At 43.8% G+C, this 19533-nt stretch overlaps 1 protein-coding gene across 1 annotated transcript in view; it reads right to left on the bottom strand.

Moving 5' to 3' along the window:
• The window catches only part of IRAK1BP1 (interleukin 1 receptor associated kinase 1 binding protein 1), a 28203-nt gene extending 9009 nt beyond the window's left edge, over positions 1-19194 (bottom strand). Inside the window, exons 1-2 of the mRNA XM_037894356.2 lie at positions 18817-19194; positions 7022-7087 (exon numbers count right to left, since the gene is read on the bottom strand). Coding sequence (XP_037750284.1) covers positions 7022-7087; positions 18817-19119 — 369 coding nt within the window. The 5' untranslated portion in view covers positions 19120-19194. The remainder of the gene's footprint in view (positions 1-7021; positions 7088-18816) is intronic.
• Positions 19195-19533: the final 339 nt, after the last annotated feature.

Here is a 19533-nt window from a genome sequence, read left to right as displayed (position 1 = left end):
GCTGATAAGGCCCTGGTAGAATGCGTGTGAATCCCTGTAGGCGGTTGTTGGTCATGCTGGAAATAACGCAGTTTTATGCAGTCCAATATCTATTTGGATAGCCGCTGTTTGGATATGGTGTTCTCTTTGGATTGTTCAGTGATGGAGATGAACAGTTTTGGAGACTTATGAAAAGATTTTGTTCTTTCAATGTAGAAGGCTATTGCCCTGCAGACATCCAAGGTGTGTAGTCTGGACTGTTGTCCAGCCTCATGGGGTTTGGGGAAAAATGTCACTAAGTGGATAGGTTGGTTGAGGTGAAAGGACGAGACAACTTTAGGGAGAATCTTGGGGTGTAGCCTGAGGGATACTTTATCTTTGAAAAAGATTATGTAAGGTGGGTCAACGATGAGAGTTCCCAGTTCTCCCACCCATCTGGAGGATATAAAGGCCACTAGGGAAAGGTGTAGCAGGGAGCATGTCGCCATGGTCTCAAATGGAGGTCCGGTGAAGATGTGGAGGACTAGGTTGAGATCCCATGGTGGGTTAGGATTTCGAATTTCTGGGAAGATGTTGGAGAGGCCTTTGAGAAAGTGTTGAGTAAGTGGGTGTACGAAGGTAGAGAATCTATCTACTTTGTGGTGAAATGCCGTGATGGCAGATAGGTGTACTCTTATGGAAAGGCCAGACTGTTTTAGTTCTAGCAAGCAGTCTAGTATTAGTGGTAATGGTGCTGAAATAGCTGCAGCCTGTTTATATTGGCACCGAATCTCTTCCATTTATGCATGTGCATGAGGCAGGTGGTTGTCCTATGACTGTTTAACAAAATGTTATGTATGTCTGTCATCCCGAGAGCCATGAAGTAACCACGCTTTGAGTTGGAGTCTTTGAGGATCTGGATGGAGGACGCATCCTGTGTCCTGAGACAGGAGCCAAGACTGAAGCGGGAGCGTGCGTGGTGGACACACAGCAATCTGTAGAAGATAAGGATACCACATTTATCAAGACCATATGGGGGCTATTAGGATCACTCTGGATCTGTCCTGTCTGATTTTGTGAACCACTTGGGCTAGGAGAGGGGTAGGAGGGAAGGCGTATAGGAGGGGAGCATTCCATTTGGTGAGGAAGGCATTGCTGAGAGAGTATGGACTGAGTCCTGCTCTGAAGCAAAACTGCAGGCATTTGGTGTTTTGTGTGGTTGCAAAGAGATCTATTTTTGGGAACCCGCAATTCCAAAAAATGTTTAGGAGCACACATGTATCCAGCTCCTACTCATGGTCCTGAGAGAAGTTTCTGCTCAGCCTATCTGGTGTGGTATTCTGGCATCCAGGTGGGTACGATGCTGTAATATGGACATTGTGCTTGGTGCACCATTGGCAGAGTTGCATGGGTTCCATGCATAGGGAGTGTGATCATGCTCCCCCTTGTCTGTTTATGTAAAACATACAAGCCATGTTGTCTGTAAGGATCTGTACAGTCTTGTTTTTGATGATCGGTAAGAAGTAGGAGCAGGCATTTCGGACAGCTTGTAGTTCTAAAAGGTTTATATGAAGACAGGATTCCACTGTGGACCACCGGCCCTGGATAGAGTGTGAGTTTAGATGCACCCCCCAACCCAGAAGGGATGCATCTATGATGATGGTAAGCGTTGGTGGATTCTGTGTGAAGGGCACTCCCCTCCAGATGTTTTATGGGTGTGTCCACTATAGAAGGGAGTCTTTTATTTTGTGCGGCACTGTGAGGCGCTTGTTTATATTGTTCCTGTGTGGGACATAGTTTGTCCAGAGCCAGGCTTGTAGACGCTGCAAATGTAACCTCACGTGTCTGATGATGAAGGTCATGACAGCCATGTGGCCTAGAAGTTGTAGGCAGGTTCTGGCACACACTTGTGGACTGTTTCACATCATGGAGATCAGGTTGGGTAAAGTCAGAAATCATTTTCTTGGTAGGGAGGCCATCGCTTCAGGAGAATTGAGGTATGCCCCAATAAACTGCGGTTGTTGTACTGATGTCAGAGTGGATTTTTCAATGTTTATCTGAAGGCCTAACCTCGTAAATAGAGTTATCACCTGTTCGGTGGACTCTAACACTGTCTGCAATGTTGGTGCTTTCAGCAGACAGTCATCCAAGTACGGAAATATCAGGATTCCTTTTCTGCGGAGGTAGGCAGCTACAACAGCTAGGACCTTTGAAAATACCCACGGGGCAGTGGATAGGCTGAAGGGTAGAACCTTGTCTTGGAAATGATCTTGCCCTATTGCAAAGCAGAGAAACCGCCGATGTGATGGATGGTTATATGAAAATACGCATCCTAGAGATCGAGGGCTGAGAACCAGTCTCCCCTTTCTAGTGCTGGAATTATGGTGCCTAGTGTGACCATTCTGAATCGTTGTGTTTTCAAATTTGTTGAGTCACCATAGGTTGAGGATGGGTTTCCACCCTCCTGTTTTTAGTGTGTGAGAAAGTAGTGTTAATAGAATCCCCTCCCTCTGTATTCCGTTGATAAGGGTTCCACTGCTCCTAGATGTATGAGGTGGGTTACCTCTTCTCACAGTAGATGTTTATGAGAGGGATCCCTGAAGAGGGACGGGGAGGTAGGGCGGGTAGGGGATTTGGAGGTTAAGCGGATGGAGTAACCAGTCTCGTTAATTTCCAATACCCATCTGTCTGTTGTAATATTTTTCCAGATTGGTAGAATGGAAGCAAGCGATCTCCAAGGGTTTTGCAAGTTGTAGATGGCTCCAGTGTTGAAAGATACAGGGTTCTCAGGCCCTCAACCAAGGCTTCAAATTTGTTGTCTGGAGGTCCCTGTCCATCCTGCCTAATAGCCATTGATGGACCTATCCTCCATGAACTTATCTAATTCTTTTTTGAACACTGTTATAGTATTGGCCTCCACAATATCCTCTGACAAGGAGTTCCACAGGTTAACTGCATTATGTGAAAAAAATACTTGCTTTTGTGTGTTTTAAAATCTGCTGCCTGTTAATTTCATTTGGTGACCCTTAGGTCTTGAGTGATGAGAAGGAGTAAATAACACTCCCTTATTTACTTTCTCCACACCAGTCATGGTTTTATAGACTTCTATCATATCCCCCCTTAGTCGCCTCTTTTCCAACCTGAAAAGTCCCAGTCTTATTAATCTCTCCTCATATGGCAGCCGTTCCATACTGCTAATTATTTTTGTTGCCCTTTTCTGAACCTTTTCCAATTCCAGTATATCTTTTTTGAGATGGGGTGACCACATCTGCATATAGTATTCAAGATGTGGGCATACCATGGATTTATACAGAGGCAATATGATATTTTCTGTATTATCTATCCCTTTCTTAATGATTCCCAACATTCTGTTCGCTTTTTTCACTGCTGCTGCACATCGAGTGGATGTTTTCAGAGAACTATCCACAATGATTCCAAGATCTCTTTCTTGAGTGGTAACAGCTAATTTAAACCCCATCATTTTATATGTATAGTTGGGATTATGTTTTCCAATGTGCATTACTTTGCATTTATCAACATTGAATAGGTTACATACCACATTAGTAGTTTTATAATTTCATATTTGAGTTCCATCTGGTCCTGGTGACTTATTACTGTTTAATTTATCAATTTGTTCCAAAACCTCCTCTATCAACACCTCAATCTGGGACAGTTCTTTACATCTGTCACCTAAAAAGAATGGCTCAGGTGTGGGAATCTCCCTCACATCCTCTGCAGTGAAGACAGATACAAAGAATTCATTTAGCTTCTCCGTATCAGTCTTGTCTTGCTTAAGGACTTCTTTAGCACTTTGATCATCCAGAGGCCTCACTGATTATATGGGCTTGTCTACACTGGCAACGTAAAAGGGCTGCTGCAGCAGCGCTTTAACGTGGCTTGTGTGGTCGCGGCAGAGCTCTGGGGGAGAGCTCTCCCGGCGCTCTAAAAAAACCACTTCCACCAGCGCTGGTGCACTGTCAACACTGGCGCTTTACAGCGCTGAAACTTGCTGCACTCAGAGGGGTGTTTTTTCACACCCCGAGCAAGAAAGTTGCCGTGCTGTAAATTGCCAGTGTAGACAAGTCCTTAGATAGGCTTCCTGCTTCTGAAGCACTTAATAAAATTTTTGCTGTTATTTTTTTGTCTTTTGCTAGTTGCTTTTCAAGTTGTTTTTTGGCCTGCCTAATTATACTTGACTTGCCAGAGTGTGGGTGGCCTCCACTTCGCTATCTGTGGGGTCCTTAGGAAAGAATTCCCCATCAGCCAGAATAATCATATATCTTGTTAAGGATGCTATTGCAGTATCTACTTTTGGAACCTCAGAAATAGAACTTTTAGGCTTTTGGAGTTTGTGAAAATCTAAGGTCATATATGTTAATGGTCTTACCCCTGCTGAATTTTTCACTTCTCTCTAATCATGCCTCCAAAAAAGAAGTGCAGGGGAATCAGAACCTTGAGGGAGGATTTTGAGGGGAGGTATTTACTTCGAGGCTTGTGCTCAGGAGCTTGCTGAGGTTGGATAAATATTGTGGACACAATCTTTTGCACATGGCCTCAAACTTTTTTGGGGGAAAATATTTTGCTACATTTTCCCTGAGTCCTGCTCAGATGCAGTTAGGGATGGGGGCCTCGGGAGGGAGCGGTCAGGGGACAAGGAGCGGGGGCGGTTGGATGGGTCGGGGGTTCCGGGGGGCCTGTCAGGGGGCGGGGGTGTAGATAGGGGTCAGGGCAGTTAGGGGTCAGGGAGCGGGGGGGGGTTGGATAGGGAGTGGGGTCCGGGGGGGGGGGTGGTTAGGGGCGGGGAGGTCCCAGGAGGGGGTAGTCAGGGGACAAGGAGCAGGGGGGGGTTGGATGGGTCAGGGGTTCTCAGGGGGGCAGTCAAGGGGCAAGAAGTGGGAGAGGGCAGGGGCCAGGCTGTTTGTGGAGGTACCCAGCCTCCCATACTATTTCTCAGGCCAAAAAGTTTGCCCACCCTGACCTGAACAGTAACTTTAAAGGATGTGAGTTTAGCAAACTGCTGCGGCAGACGCAGGATATCAGGGAAGGAGGAGGGTTAGCCAGCACAAGCTGTGCTGCTGCTCTGAACCCTCTCAGGAAATGGCAGCGAGGAGAGCAGTCCCATGCTTAGCAGAACTGCGGGAGATGGTGGGTTGCAGAAAATGGTACAGAAAAACTGGCGATTGGTTGAGTTCTCTTTATCAATATGACTCTATTTTAGAATTAGTTCAGGTGTTGACCTAATCATAGAATATCAGGGTTGGAAGGGACCTCAGGAGGTCATCTAGTCCAACCCCCTGCTCAAAGCAGGACCAATTCCCAATTTTTGCCCCAATCCCTAAATAGCTCCCTCAAGGATTGAACTCACAACCCTGGGTTTAGCAGGCCAATGCTCAAACCACTGAGCTATCCATCCACTCCCTCCCTCCCTCCCCCCGACTAAGTCTTGCTGTAGTCTATATAAAAACAGTTTGATGCCTCATTAATAGCTTACCTTAATTTTTCAAATATAGCCCATCCACAAGACTTCAATTACTTCCAACTACAGGGGAAGTTTAAAGCATCTGCACTATTCAATTAAAATAATTCAGGACCAAGGCAAAATACTGACATATTTCTTAAAGGACCCAGTTTAATTTTAACTCCTAAAAACAAATAAGTGTAATTCTCAACATTCTTCTCTACTCAGTGCTGTTAGTTTGAGGTGGATAAGCTATGTTCTTCATACAAACCAAAGAGGCTCTCTAAAGTGCAAAATAGAACTGTGCTTCAACTACGGAGTTGCAAGTAACTATCAGTGATGCAAACTTCCAGGCCCCCTCCACAAAACACATTATCAAGCTATTGGATAGTGGTCTAATTAGCATGCTGTATTGCAAAGATTCATAGACCAAAAAAGATGGTGTTTTTCCTTAGCTGGATTGACTCCCAGTACAGCACTTCCTGCTTGGTAAGGGCCTAGTCATGCAAAGCTCTATTCACATGAATAGTCACCTTGGTGTCAGCGGGATTACTCACGTAAGAGAAAGTTATTCACCTTGTGCAGTAACGATGGTTCTTCAAGATGTGTGTCTCTCTATGTGCTCCACTGTAGGTGTGTCTGCACCCTGTGCCTCTGATTGGAGATCTTTGGTAGCAGTGTCTGTTTGGTCCAGACATGCACTCTCCTCCCTCCCTTGTGCTCTGCCGCGAGGCTAATTAGCAATGTGCAGGTGAACCATCCTCAGTTCCTTCTCTACTGCAGAGCCCCTACTGAGAATTCTGAAGTAGACGGAGGGTGGGTTGGTTGTGGAGAACCATTGTTACACTTCACAAGGTGAGTAATTACTTCGAGTAGTGTCCCTATAGGTGCTCCACTATAGGTGACTCCCAAGCAGTATCCTCGATGGAGGGTTGGGACTTTGGAGTCAAATCCGTTATGGATTACAATACTGTGGAGCCAAAGAGGGCAACAAAAGTGGCGTCTCTAGTAATCAGATAGTGTTCTGCAAAAGTATGAGCAGACACCCAGGTTGCTGCCCTGCAGATTTCCAGAATAGGAATGTCTTTAATTCAGGCGACCAAGGTGGAAACCGACCTCGTGGAATGTAAGATTCCAGGTGGAGGTACCAAATTACGAGCATGATAGCAGTAGCTAATACAGCTCGAGACCCAATTAGAGAGCCTCAGAGCTGATATCGCTGTGCCTTTTGATCTTTCTGCAATTGATAGGAAGAGCTTGGGAGATTTCCTAAAGGCCTTCATCCCAACCAAATAGAAGGCCAAGGCTCTCCTAACATCCAGCGTATGTAATATAGCCTCCCCATTATCATGGGGTGAACGGGCTCCACTCTACAGCAAAGAATGAAGAAAATCTTGCTCTATCACCCCAGAACCTAGCTTACTTCTTGCAAAATTCTGTGGGGTGCCTTTTTAATTTTACTACTTCATACTGGCTCTTTTAGGAAAGTCTCAGTGCTGTACTGTATGTAACTGTCCCTTCCTAGTTTTGAGGAGAAAAGACTAAACCTACAAACTCATTATGTCTAGGTGCACGGTTATTCCTCTTGCTATGATTAATACATACCTCTGCTTCCATTTGATAAGCGTTTTCTACTCTCCTAAAATCCTTTGTCACAGTCACATTTTCTTCCTGAAACAAAGTACAAGAGTATAATTTTTAACCACAGCAATTAAGAATTTGTGTTCATATGCCACATGGTATTCTAACTTTCCCCATTGGCATGTTAATGGTAGCTCAGAAACACACGTGCGAAATTTGCTACACCACTCCCTTCAGTTAGAATCCAGATAGAAGTTAAAGATTGCAAGTTTCTTTTGAAAAGTAATAATAAGTCTAGTCTTTTGGACGATTCTTTCTTTAATAAGAGTCTAATCCTTTAATAAGTGGCAATTAGTCAAAGCTGTGTATCACTACATAACACTCCATCTGACTTACAAAACAATGAGTTTAAAGAGAACTAGTGTGTGAAAAGTGCTTTCCAAACCCCTATTCTAGATTTCAAAAGCAGCAGCTTGTAGTGAATAGGTGACTTAAATAATGATTGAGCAGTGGTTTTTTTGCTGTTTGGAGTAACCCTTTCAATAGTCTTTGCCCCAACAGCAGCTGTATTATTCACAGTGATGATCACACAAAGCACTAGGAATAGTTGCATGAGAAACACTATATAAATAAAATACATAGAGATTCTAGTTACACTTGAACATTGCAGTGGTTTGCTGCTTGTCTCGTATCAGATCCACTCCTTCATTCTACAGAGCCTCTAAATTATTCAGCTTCATCATTTAAAAGGGAAAAAACTCAGGATGCTTCAGAGAAAATGGTTGTTAGAAAAGAGAAGGATGTTCTATCTTTTTAAAAATACATAATTTACATAGATTTCCAGAGTGATTGCTTCAAAACACATGCCCGCATTTTTCTTTTTGAGATCACAAACTTCCATTCAGCATCTCTTCTTCCGCTTTCCCTGCCCCCACTTCATTCTGAATTGACACATTACAATCACTCCTTTATAAAATAACTGCATCACAATAAAAAGTTTAATTTATAACAAATCAAGAATTGTAAAAGAATTTAAATCTTTCTAAAACTCTAAAGTGTGGATGGCTCAGGGATTTGGTAATGGAGATAAGCAGATTTTCCATTTAAACTGTACTGAATTCCACCTTGAGTGGAAAAGAGCAGCACTCCTCTCCACTATTTATCTACTTCCCTTACTCATTCAAAAAAGAAGTTTGTGTCAATGTATTCCTTGAGTCAGGCACACATAAGGTAGCACGCACCCATCTATGGCACTATGTACTGACAAGCGTTTCAAGTTACCAGTTTGAGTCAGCTCCATAAATTACCATCGTTCGATGGCTTAAAAGTAGGCTCGGCAAAATTCTTTTTTTATATATATAATTGAGAATACCAAAATATTTATTTTAAAGCATTTTTATCAGTTTAAATTTTCAGTTACACAAAATTATGGGTGGGATTGTCAATTATTTAATGACAGACGTTGAGATTCAACAAGTTAAAGTTTTAGAACTGTTAAAACACAAATTGTGACAATCTACAAAGTAACTATCCTGAAATTAAACTCTAAGTTCTCAAGCAGCATTTTTCTTACCCTGCCTATTTGTAGGTTTTATTATCATCAACTGAAATATTTTTTCATTGTTTTGTATGTATATGGTGAAATTGGCATTTCATGACATTTATCGATAACCAGCTTTCCTATAAAAAATGAGTTTGGAAATCTCAGTACAATTCCCAATAGAAAACTCTCCATTGCAGTTAACTTTTTGGCAGTCTCTTCAGTTAAGGCAAAGGGATGATTTGACCACAGTGACCAAATTGTACTTCTCAGACAGAAACATCCTTGCCAGAACAGGGTTGAGGTACATTAACAGGGTGGCTGCCTGTGGGGTGGATAGAGAACTTGAGTCAATCCAACTCTAAAAATTTACTTGTTTTACAAAATAAATTCAAGATTTTTTTTAAAAACAAATCCTACAATATTTTTAATTTCAGTTGGCAAATGTAGTCGATTTATTTGGACCTTCATAGAAAACCCTTTTTCACTCTTCTCCCAACCTCCCTCAAACATTACATAGAAATAACCGGTTTCAGAGTAACAGCCGTGTTAGTCTGTATTCTCAAAAAGAAAAGGACTACTTGTGGCACCTTAGAGACTAACCAATTTATCTGAGCATAAGCTTTCGTGAGCTACAGCTCACTTCATCAGATGCATACTGTGGAAAATACAGAAGATGTTTATATACATACAAACCATGAAAAAATGGGTGTTTACCACTACAAAAGGTTTTCTCTCCCCCTACCCCACTCTCCTGTTGGTAATAGCTTATCTAAAGTGATCACTCTCCTTACAATGTGTATGATAATCAAGGTGGGCCATTTCCAGCACAAATCCAGGGTTTAACAAGAACGTCTGAGGAACGGGGGGGGGCGGGGTGAGGTGGTTCAGGTTCGGGGGCTGTCTGTAGGATCAACCTATCCTGAAGGATGACCCAACACTCTCACAAATCTTGGGAGACAGGCCAGTCCTTGCCTACAGATAGCCCCCCAACCTGAAGCGAATACTCACCAGCAACCACATACCACACAACAGAACCACTAACCCAGGAACCTATCCTTGCAACAAAGCCCGTTGCCAACTGTGCCCACATATCTATTCAGGGGACACCATCACAGGGCCTAATAACATCAGCCACACTATCAGAGGCTCGTTCACCTGCACATCTACCAATGTGATATATGCCCTCGTGCCAGCAATGCCCCTCTGCCATGTACATTGGTCAAACTGGACAGTCTCTACGTAAAAGAATAAATGGACACAAATCAGATGTCAAGAATTATAACATTCATAAACCAGTCAGAGAACACTTCAATCTCTCTGATTACACGCGATTACAGACATGAAAGTTGCGATATTACAACAGAAAAACTTAAAAACCAGACTCCAGCGAGAGACTGTTGAATTGGAATTCATTTTCGAATTGGATACAATTAACTTAGGCTTGAATAGAGACTGGGAGTGGCTAAGTCATTATGCAAGGTAACCTATTTCCCCTTGTTTATTCCTTCCTCCCACCCCTCCACTGTTCCTCAGACGTGCTTGTTAAACTCTGGATTTGCGCTGGAAATGGCCCACCATGATTATCATACACATTGTAAGGAGAGTGATCACTTTAGATAAGCTATTACCAGCAGGAGAGTGGGGTGGGGGAGAGAGAACCTTTTGTAGTGGTAAACACCCATTTTTTCATGGTTTGTATGTATATAAACATCTTCTGTATTTTCCACAGTATGCATCCGATGAAGTGAGCTGTAGCTCACGAAAGCTTATGCTCAAATAAATTGATTAGTCTCTAAGGTTCCACAAGTACTCCTTTTCTTTTATAGAAATAACCATGCTGACATGACTAATAATGAACAGATGGCTTGGTAATCTGAATATGGAGAAGGAAAATGTCCCCCAACCCCATTCAAAATGTTTTAAGCCTATCCTCTCTCCTCACAGATTGAAGTACAATTGTCTTATTTGATACTTTATATGTGCTGCACATGTATTTAAGGACACTGCCATCTTGTGGTTTTGGGTCCTACTACAACATAAATGATGGTAAGACATTTTGTGTGCACTATCTCTTTTGGTAATATTCCACAGGAAGTTAATTTTTATTCCATCACCCTCCAGATTTGAAATTAACAGTTTTCAGCAATAATCAATTCCAGATGAAGATTAGTGGAAGAAATGTCTGCTCTATTATTATTAACTTTTACAATAATCTTCCCATGGAGATTTTTTGCTCCTGTTTATGATGATCTTTCTTGACAGAAAGGAAGGTGAGGGAAGGATGGATGTTAGTGGAATTCTTAATTAAAATTATGACTGACTAGCTGAAAAGGAAAAGGTTTTTTGGTTTATTTTTAACTGCTTTTACGTCTGCTGTAAATTTTTTTTTTCTTCTTGAGGAGCTATCAATTCAATCACACTAGCCCCATAAAAAATTAGTTTTAGCAATACTTTAAGATGAGCTTTACATTTGATGCCATGTTCTTAGAACTTGTGCAACAGTCTGTTCCATTTTCTAAGTTTCAGTGGGCAAGAAATGGTTCATGGTAGGATAATTTTCCAGTTTAGAATTAATAATATATCACATGCAAGACATGTTATCTCATCCACTCCATCAGTCCATAAACCTATTCTCAAAAGAACCACACATGTAATTTGCTCACCCAATGTATTTTTGTAGTGTTACTGAAATAAAACACCGCTGTTCCAGAAAAAGGTCATTTTTATTTGTTTTGCAATAGCACGTAGGAATCTCAGTCATGGAAAAGAATCCCATTGTGTTAGACCAGCGGTCGGCAATATTCGGCACGCAGCCCAACAGGATAATCCGCTGGCGGACCGTGAGACATTTTGTTTACATTGATCATCCGCAGGCACGCGCCCCCCACAGCTCCCAGTGGCTACAGTTCGCTGTTCCCAGCCAATGGGAGCTGCGGGAAGCGGTGGGCCGCAGGGACATGCTGGCAGCTGCTTCCCGCAGCTCCCATTGGCTGGGAACAGAGAACCGCAGCCACTGGGAGCTGCAGCGGGGCTGTGCCTATGGATGGTCAATGTAAATAAAATGTCTCGCAGCCCACCAGCGGATTACCCTGATGCCGCATGCCCAAGGTTGCCAACCCCTGTACTAGACACTGTATAAACAAAATGAAAAGATTGTTCCTGTCCTAAAGAGCTATAAGTCTAAGGCTTACATGGTGGTGCTATGTCCTTCTCTGCTTTTCCATTTTCCCCTACTCTCAAAGCATGAAAATCCTACAAAATATGCTACCACCATAAGTCTGTTTTCAGAGTAGCAGCCATGTTAGTCTGTATCTGCAAAAAACAACAGGAGTACTTGTGGCACCTTGGAGACTAACAAATTTATTAGAGCATAAGCTTTCGTAGGCTACAGCCCACTTCACTGGATGATTAGAATGGAACATACAGTAAGTAAGCCTATGTTGTTTGTACATTTTCTTCTGTGAGGAGTAGCACTTTACAGCCACTGCTGGTTGCACCATAGATGCTAAAATGAATGACCACTCCTTCCTTCCTGAACATGGAAAAACAACCTAAAACAAAATGTGAAAGCTCAAGCCAATGTGAAGAGCAACCAATTATGAAAAAGGAAATGTCTGAAGGTAGTCAATAAGTTTTGCTCTACTCTACTTTGGTTCTTACTGAAAAGGAAACAACCCATTTTACTCAGCATGAAGGTAAGACAGAGGTCACAGTTGGGAGAAAAAACTTAGTTTGAAAATGTATGTTTTTAATATACAGTAGCAATTGGCTATACCATTATGCACATTTGTAAATTACCAATTAACATCTCAGGTGCAACTGCCTTTTAAAAATCTTTGGAGAAATGTACACAATGTAACTTTGCACTATGATAAACATTATATAGAAGGACAAACGAAAATAGCACAGGAAAAGTTCGCTCTACTTTTTAATTCTATGTTTATTTTTTCTCCTCCTTGGCATACGTTTTTTGTTTTGTTTTGTTGTGGTGATGAGGTCCCATCTATGTACTCATGGAAAATAGTGTATTCTAACACCTCTCAAGAACCCCAACTAATTAAAATATGACCTTGGACAGATAATCTGGAATTGAAGGCCATAAATACCTAGATAAAGTCAACTGGTATTCAAAGCATACTGCAATTACAAATGGTATTTGTGCTCCAACCCCTCCTTCTCCCTCACCCACCTTGTGATGGCATCTTGCATGGGGCTTATAATATTGGCAGCATACAAGTCAAATGTAAAGAAGTCTGTCTTACCTTAGTAGTATGAAACCTGTCTTTAGCAAACTCAAGAGATCAACAAAAGCTTACTTGCTTAACAGGTGTATTTTAATAGAGGTGGAGCAGAATTAGACTCAACAGATTTGAGAATACTTTGGGATTTCTTAGGGAATATGGTTCCCTAGTAAAGGTGGTGTCTTGTCCAGCCTTCAGTGTATACTTATTTAACAAATATATGTGAATAAATGTTGTTGTTAGAACAAACCTTTAACTGCTTTTCACATTAATGTCTAAACCAGAATTCAAGTAGGATGTAATTTCTGGGTTTTGTTTTGCTTTTTAAACAGCTTCTGATCCTGAATCTTCATGCTACCACTACAAAAGTCACTGCTTATTTTTAGCAATGTGGCCACTATTAACTGCCAGCTGCAATGTGTGTGAAAAAAAAAAAACGGGGGGGGGGGGGGTGGCAGGGGCCTTACTGGCTAAGTAAAAGACTATTTCCCCGAACAATTTACTTCTCTATAAGCCCTCAAAGCAGATTCTGTGCTTTGTGAAGTGCTGTGTACAGTTACAGCACTCTATAAATAAATGCTACGGTGTAGTTTATTTCTGATTTAAAATCCTATGTAAATATATATGGAAATTAGGTGCAGCCCTCAGGCTTCCTCGCAAACTGCTAATGCAGCTCTTGTTGCTGCAAAGGTTGTGCTGTACTGATCTAGCCCAACTCCCTAATACAACAAAAAAATGATTAAGGGGAATTGTGATATGGATTAACAAAAAGTGTAAATATTTATAGGTTGGTTTAGTGATTCCCATGACGGCTTAGATATCTTTACAAAGATTGGAAGGGTATAAACACCAGGAAAGGATATTAATTTTAGTGTGGTCATAATGAACATAAGAACGGCCATACTGGGTCAGACCAAAGGTCCATCAAGCCCAGTATCCTGTCCTCTGACAGTGGCCAATGGCAGGTGCCCCAAAGGGAATGAACAGAAAGGTTATCATCAAGTGATCCATGCCCTGTCATCCAATCCCAGCTTCTGGCAAACAGAGGCTAGGGACACCATTCCTGCCCATCCTGGCTAATAGCCATTGATGGACCTATCTTTCATGAATCTATCTAGCTCCCTTTTGAACCCTGTTATAGTATTAGCCTTCACAACACCCTCTGGCAAGGAGTTCCAGAGGTTGAAAGTGCATTGCATGAAAAAATACTTTCTTGTGTTTGATTTAAACCTGCTACCTATTAATTTTGTTTGGTGGCCCCTTGTTCTTGTATTATGAGAAGGAATAAATAACACTTTATTTACTTTCTCTATACCACTCATGATTTTACAGACCTCTATCATATCCCCCCTTAGTCGCCTCTTTTCCAACCTGAGAAGTCCCAGTCTTATTAATCTCTCCTCATACGGAAGCCGTTCTATACCCCTAATCATTTTTGTTGCCCTTTTCTGAACCTTTTCCAATTTCAATACATCTTTTTTGAGATGGGGCGACCACATCTGCACGCAGTATTCAAGGTGTGGGCATACCATGGATTTATATAGAGGCAATATGATATTTTCTGTTTTATTATCTATCCCTTTCTTGATGATTCCCAACATTCTGTTTGCTTGGTATTGGTATTAATTAGAAGTAATGAGATAAAAATCAGCAAAGTACAAATTGCTAGTAGTGAGAGTTGTTAGATGGTAGAATAATCTACAATGCAAATGGAAGAAGTCCCAGTGTTGGAGTGATTTGAAACAGAGTAAAATAATGCAATACAACTTATACCACAGGAAATAGCTTCAGGAAGAAAAAACAAACAACAAAAAACAGTGGGACTTCAGGTTGCTCTTCTGTAAGTTGCCTTGACCCTGTTACCTTACTGGTATTGAGGTACCCAGAACTGAATGTGGTAGTTGGTGGACTTTCCAGTAAGTATATGGGAGAAGTAACACTTCCCTTTTCCATGATCTGATGTGTCTACACCTGCAGTCCAAAACTGTATTGGCATTTTTTACGAGTGTATCACACTGAATGTTCAGATCTCAGTGGCAGTCTACCCTCACTCCGAGTTCTCATCAGCATTACTTTCTAAGACACAATTTCTTTAAATTTATTTCAGACTGGTTTTCCCAAGATATATAGCTTGGTTTGGTCCAGGTCAGACTTCATTTTGTAAAAAATTTTGCAGGCGTCATTGGTGTTTGCAACACCTCCTATTTGAGTAGTATCTTACTTTAATTTGCATCCATCTTCCATGTCATTCATGGAGGTGTTCTAGCACTTTGTGTCATCCTATTTTGAATTACCATAGTGGCAAGGCTGGAAGTCAGTTATTCACAACTTGGTCACCACAAGCTAGGCTTCCATGAGTCATTTTTTCGTGGTCTTCCCACATTTTTTAAAAGAACTATTTAGTTGTACCTAGCAATAAAATATGAGATGGTTGGACAATTTACTATGGTGGTTATTTTTGGTGTAGGAATGAAACCAGGAGTCAAGGGCTTCCCAATAATAAAGAACCTGTGCATGAAAAAACCAAACCACACCAAGCGTTCATCCACTGGATTTTGAGACTTCAGCAGATTTCATAATGGTGTAGTTGCCGAAAACACTATAAGCCCTTGGATAAAGTTGTTTGCTTTCAGATTATTCTTTTGGAGCTAAAGCTGCAGCCACCTCCCAAATAATGTATAAGACTCTGTTTTGAAACTGGGTTTGTGCAAATATGACTTCAAAGCTTCCTCATGGCCCAGCCCTGTACTTACTCAAAAATGCCATCCATATTTGAAAAGCCCACCAGTGTGGCTGTAACCTCTTGAAGCAGCTTACCTGGATTAATAATTAACCCACAAAAGTTTGGAGGTAAAAGGCATTTTCAATAGAAAAACTTTCTTGGTAAGGAACATAAATTTGTTAGTCTCTAAGGTGCCACAAGTACTCCTTTTCTTTTGACAGATGTTGTAACTCACTGAATATTTTTGGGTAAGACTATTCATTCTGTGTAAGCAGTGTATAGAGAGGGTCAATGCGGGGAGATTCCCCAGATGGATTTTAATATAAGTAGCCACACCATAGCAAGAGAAACAGAACTATGAACAATCTGGAGTCTAACTGGAGTCCTGTCTGTATGAATCATGTGCCAGCTGCATATATCTTAATAGGATTAGAAATATCTTGCTGGAGTGAATAAGTGTGAAGCATTTTTTACCCCAAATGTGAGCACTATATTCACACTTAGAAGCCACAGACGGCTGAATGCTGGAAACCTACAATCTTCTGCTTATCCATATAAGTACTGAATAGCACAGGCAGCAGCACAAGCTTCCTCTGTCACCATCTGCCTCATCCCTAATTTGAAGAGTCAGCTTCTAGGGGCAGAAAGACAATTCCGCTTCCATTCATTTTCAGTCTTTGGCTTCTCAGATGAGAATAGCAACAAGTTGTGATTATGACATGGATCTCTCACTACTAGAAAGTTGACTGATAACCAACTTAATATACATAAGTCACAGAACAGCTATTAGATGCAATCCACCTGGGCTAGATTCCTTCCAGCAATCTAGGGGTAAAGTGAGTTCTTCTTTGGGGAATGTATATAAGTGATTTAGTGGCAGTGTCTCATGTTTTGCTTCCTGCTATATTTTGCTAACATAAATATCAATGAGAAAAGTACCAGATTAATGTGTCCTAGCCTGTGGTGGAAGATCCCTGGTCTGTCTGCACTAGAGAGGTACAACTCCCACAACCAGTTCACTTTCCCTGTAGAGAAAGCACAATCATTGTCATCATTCCTCTGTAAAATTTTAATCACGGCGCTACCTCTTCTCTGAAAGAATTTAGAGGTATAACTCCCTGTTTTAGCCCATTTGTTTTGTGAGTGGGTCAGAACCATAGGCAGGGTTTTGGGAAGAAGAGAGAAGGGAGTGCCATGCTCTGTTGCTGCAAGGGAACAAATTAGCGCTGCAGACTGGACAGGGGCCAGCAAGCAAAGTGTTAGTGCCGCTCTTAACGTATTAGCTACACACTCTGTTGCTAACACAATGCAGCAGAATATCTATTAGTGCACAATGAGAATGAGGTGAATGTAAAGGAAGGCTGCATAATCCTCCTACTCAGCAAAGAAAGCAGCAACTACTTCACAGGAGAGAAAGAAAAGCACAGATATTAAGACAGGATTGGCTTAGATAGAGATCCTTAAGGCAGCCTTGCAAAATATTACCCACACCATGAAAATGAGTATGGGCAAGTAAAACTTTGACATGGATGTGCAAATTTTCATAAGTTTGTGAGCTGCATTTAAAGGCAAATTTCCTTCTAAATCTTCCACAAAGCAGTGCTCACTGTGCAAAGAAGCTCCTTCACAGGAGATTTCTAAGTCCTAGCCAGAAAAAAGGAGATATAAATTAAAGAGCTGTCAAAATTACCCTTCATATCTATAACCCCCTATATACACACTTCCAGTTTGTGGTAAGTTTGTGTTATTGATTTTGAAATAAAATGCCAAAAATAAAAAGCCTTGAAGAAATGAATGTAAGGATTAAAAATAAAATGTTTTAAATGCAGCAAAGTGCTGGCTTAGTTTTTGTTTGAGAATTTAAGAAGACATGTCTCACCCAACTCTCCACACATCAACAATGCCAGTGAAATGTCCTACAGTGGAACAAACAGTGCTGCACCTCATGGGGCTCTTAGAACATTTTGTTACATCTAACTGTAATGAACAATGGGACAATAAAATCAGTGATCCCTTGTTGGATTGAATATAGACAAATCTCTGATTTATAGCTCAATTTTGGCATTTAATGAATGTGTAGGTCTCCTCCAGGTCAGTAACACATACTCCAATCACTGCACTGTTTGCAATCCCTCACCAACTCTGCTTGTTGTCATTGCTGTTGTTTTTGTAAAGAGTATATTAAAGGAACATGAAGTCAATGGAAAGATCATACAACCACTGATATCAACTGGGTGCCCCAGGGGAAGTGAGCAGGTGGTGGGGTACAGAGCTCAGCACTCTGAGGGAGGGGAGGGTGTTGGGATTTAGGTAGTGTTGCCCGGCTTCCAGTTTTCAACTGGAATGCCTGGTCAAAACGGGACCCTGGCGGCTCTGTTCAGCACTGCTGACCGGTCTACTAAAAGTCCAGTCAGTGGCACAGCGAGGCTAAGGTCGGCTCCCTGCCTGCCCTGGCTCCGCACGGCTCCTAGACACAGGGGTGGCCACTGGGGCTCCATGCACTGGCCTCACCCCAAGCGCTGGCTCCATGGCTCCCATTGACTGGGGGCAGTGTCTGCGGACAGCACACAGAGCCCCCTTGCCCCTCCGCCTAAGAGCTGGGCATGCTGTCCGCTTCCAGGAGTCGCCTGAGATAAGTGCTGCCCAGACAGAGCCCACACCCCAAACCCCCTCCCACTCCCCACCCACTGCCCCAGCCCTGAACCCCCCCCCAAATCCCTCATCCCAAGCCCCACCCCAGAGCCCATACCCTGAGCCAGAGCCCACACCCCAACATCTCCTCCTGCACTCCAAACCCCTCAGCCCCAGCCCGGAGCCCCATCTCTCACCCTGAACTCCCCTTCCCCCAGCCCACCCCAGAGCCCGCACCACCCGCCACAGCCCTCACCCCCTCCAGGAGCCCCACCCCATGCCGCAGCCAGGTGAAGGTGAATGAGGCTGGGGGAAGAGCGAGTAACAGAGGAAGGGGGGATGGAGTGAGCGGGAGGCGGGGCCTCAGAGAAGGGGCCCGACAAGGGTACTGGGTTTTGTGCGATTACTAAATTGGCAACCGTAGGTGCTGGCATGGGCGCTCAGTGGGGTTTAGGGCTTGGGGTGGAGGAGGATTAGAGCTGAACTCTCTCGGATGGGGGTTGGGGGTTAGAGGGCGGGGCCAGTGGCGGCTTTAAGGCTGGGGACTCCGGAGGGGGGGGAATGACGGTGGGGTTTAGGGAGGGGCACTCCGAGGGGCTGAGATTTAAGGTTTGGGGCTGGAAGTGAGGAGCGCGGCGGGGAGGGGGTTGGAGTTTACAGCTCCGGGCCGAGCCGCTCTCACCTGCACCCCGCGCTGCCGGGCGCTCTGCGCGATGTACTCCAGCCGCCGGCTCACGCTGCTCCGCGCCTCCCCGGCCTCCCCCTTCCTGCTCCCCAGCCGGATGGAGACCCGCGCCCGGTCCGGGGCCGCACGCAGCTCTGCGCTGCCGCTCACATGAACCTCCCGCCCTGGCGGCACTGGGGCGCTGCGACCGCCGGGGAGCCCCGGCACCGGCTCGCTCTCCCGCCCGCGGCCCCCGAGCGGCGGGGCTAAAAGCTCCGCGAACACCCGCGCGGGAGATAGCGGCAGCGCGGCCAGCGACATTCCGCAGACCCGTTACGGCACCATGGCAACCAACGCCACGGTGGCCGAAAGGCCCCCGCCCGCCCAGGGCATGCTGGGAAGCATCATATGTCCGTTACTGAGGCGGAACTCACTGCCCGCGGCCCCAGAGCGAGGCGGAAGCTTCTCCGGGAGTCTCCCGGGCGCGCTCCGCCGTGATAGTTTGGGCGGCTCCGCCAGGAGAGACGCCCTGCCACTGACTCGGAGGTTCCTCCGCGGGGTGGAGCTCCGCCACCACACGGACCGAGGCGCTTGTGGCCCGCTCCGGAGCAGGGGGCCGAGCCGCAGCCTCGTCCAGGCCTGTGGTCTCGCCGCTGGCTTCTCCCACCGGATGACAGGCCCGCGGGCGTTCGCAGCCGTCCCGCTCCCGGCCACGGTGCCGCTCCACCGCCAAGC

The sequence above is a fragment of the Chelonia mydas genome, chromosome 3 (genome assembly GCF_015237465.2).
Source record: "Chelonia mydas isolate rCheMyd1 chromosome 3, rCheMyd1.pri.v2, whole genome shotgun sequence".
NCBI lineage: Eukaryota > Metazoa > Chordata > Testudines > Cheloniidae > Chelonia > Chelonia mydas.
Note: the sequence above shows the minus strand (reverse complement) of the source record. Positions and strands in the feature narration are given on the sequence as shown.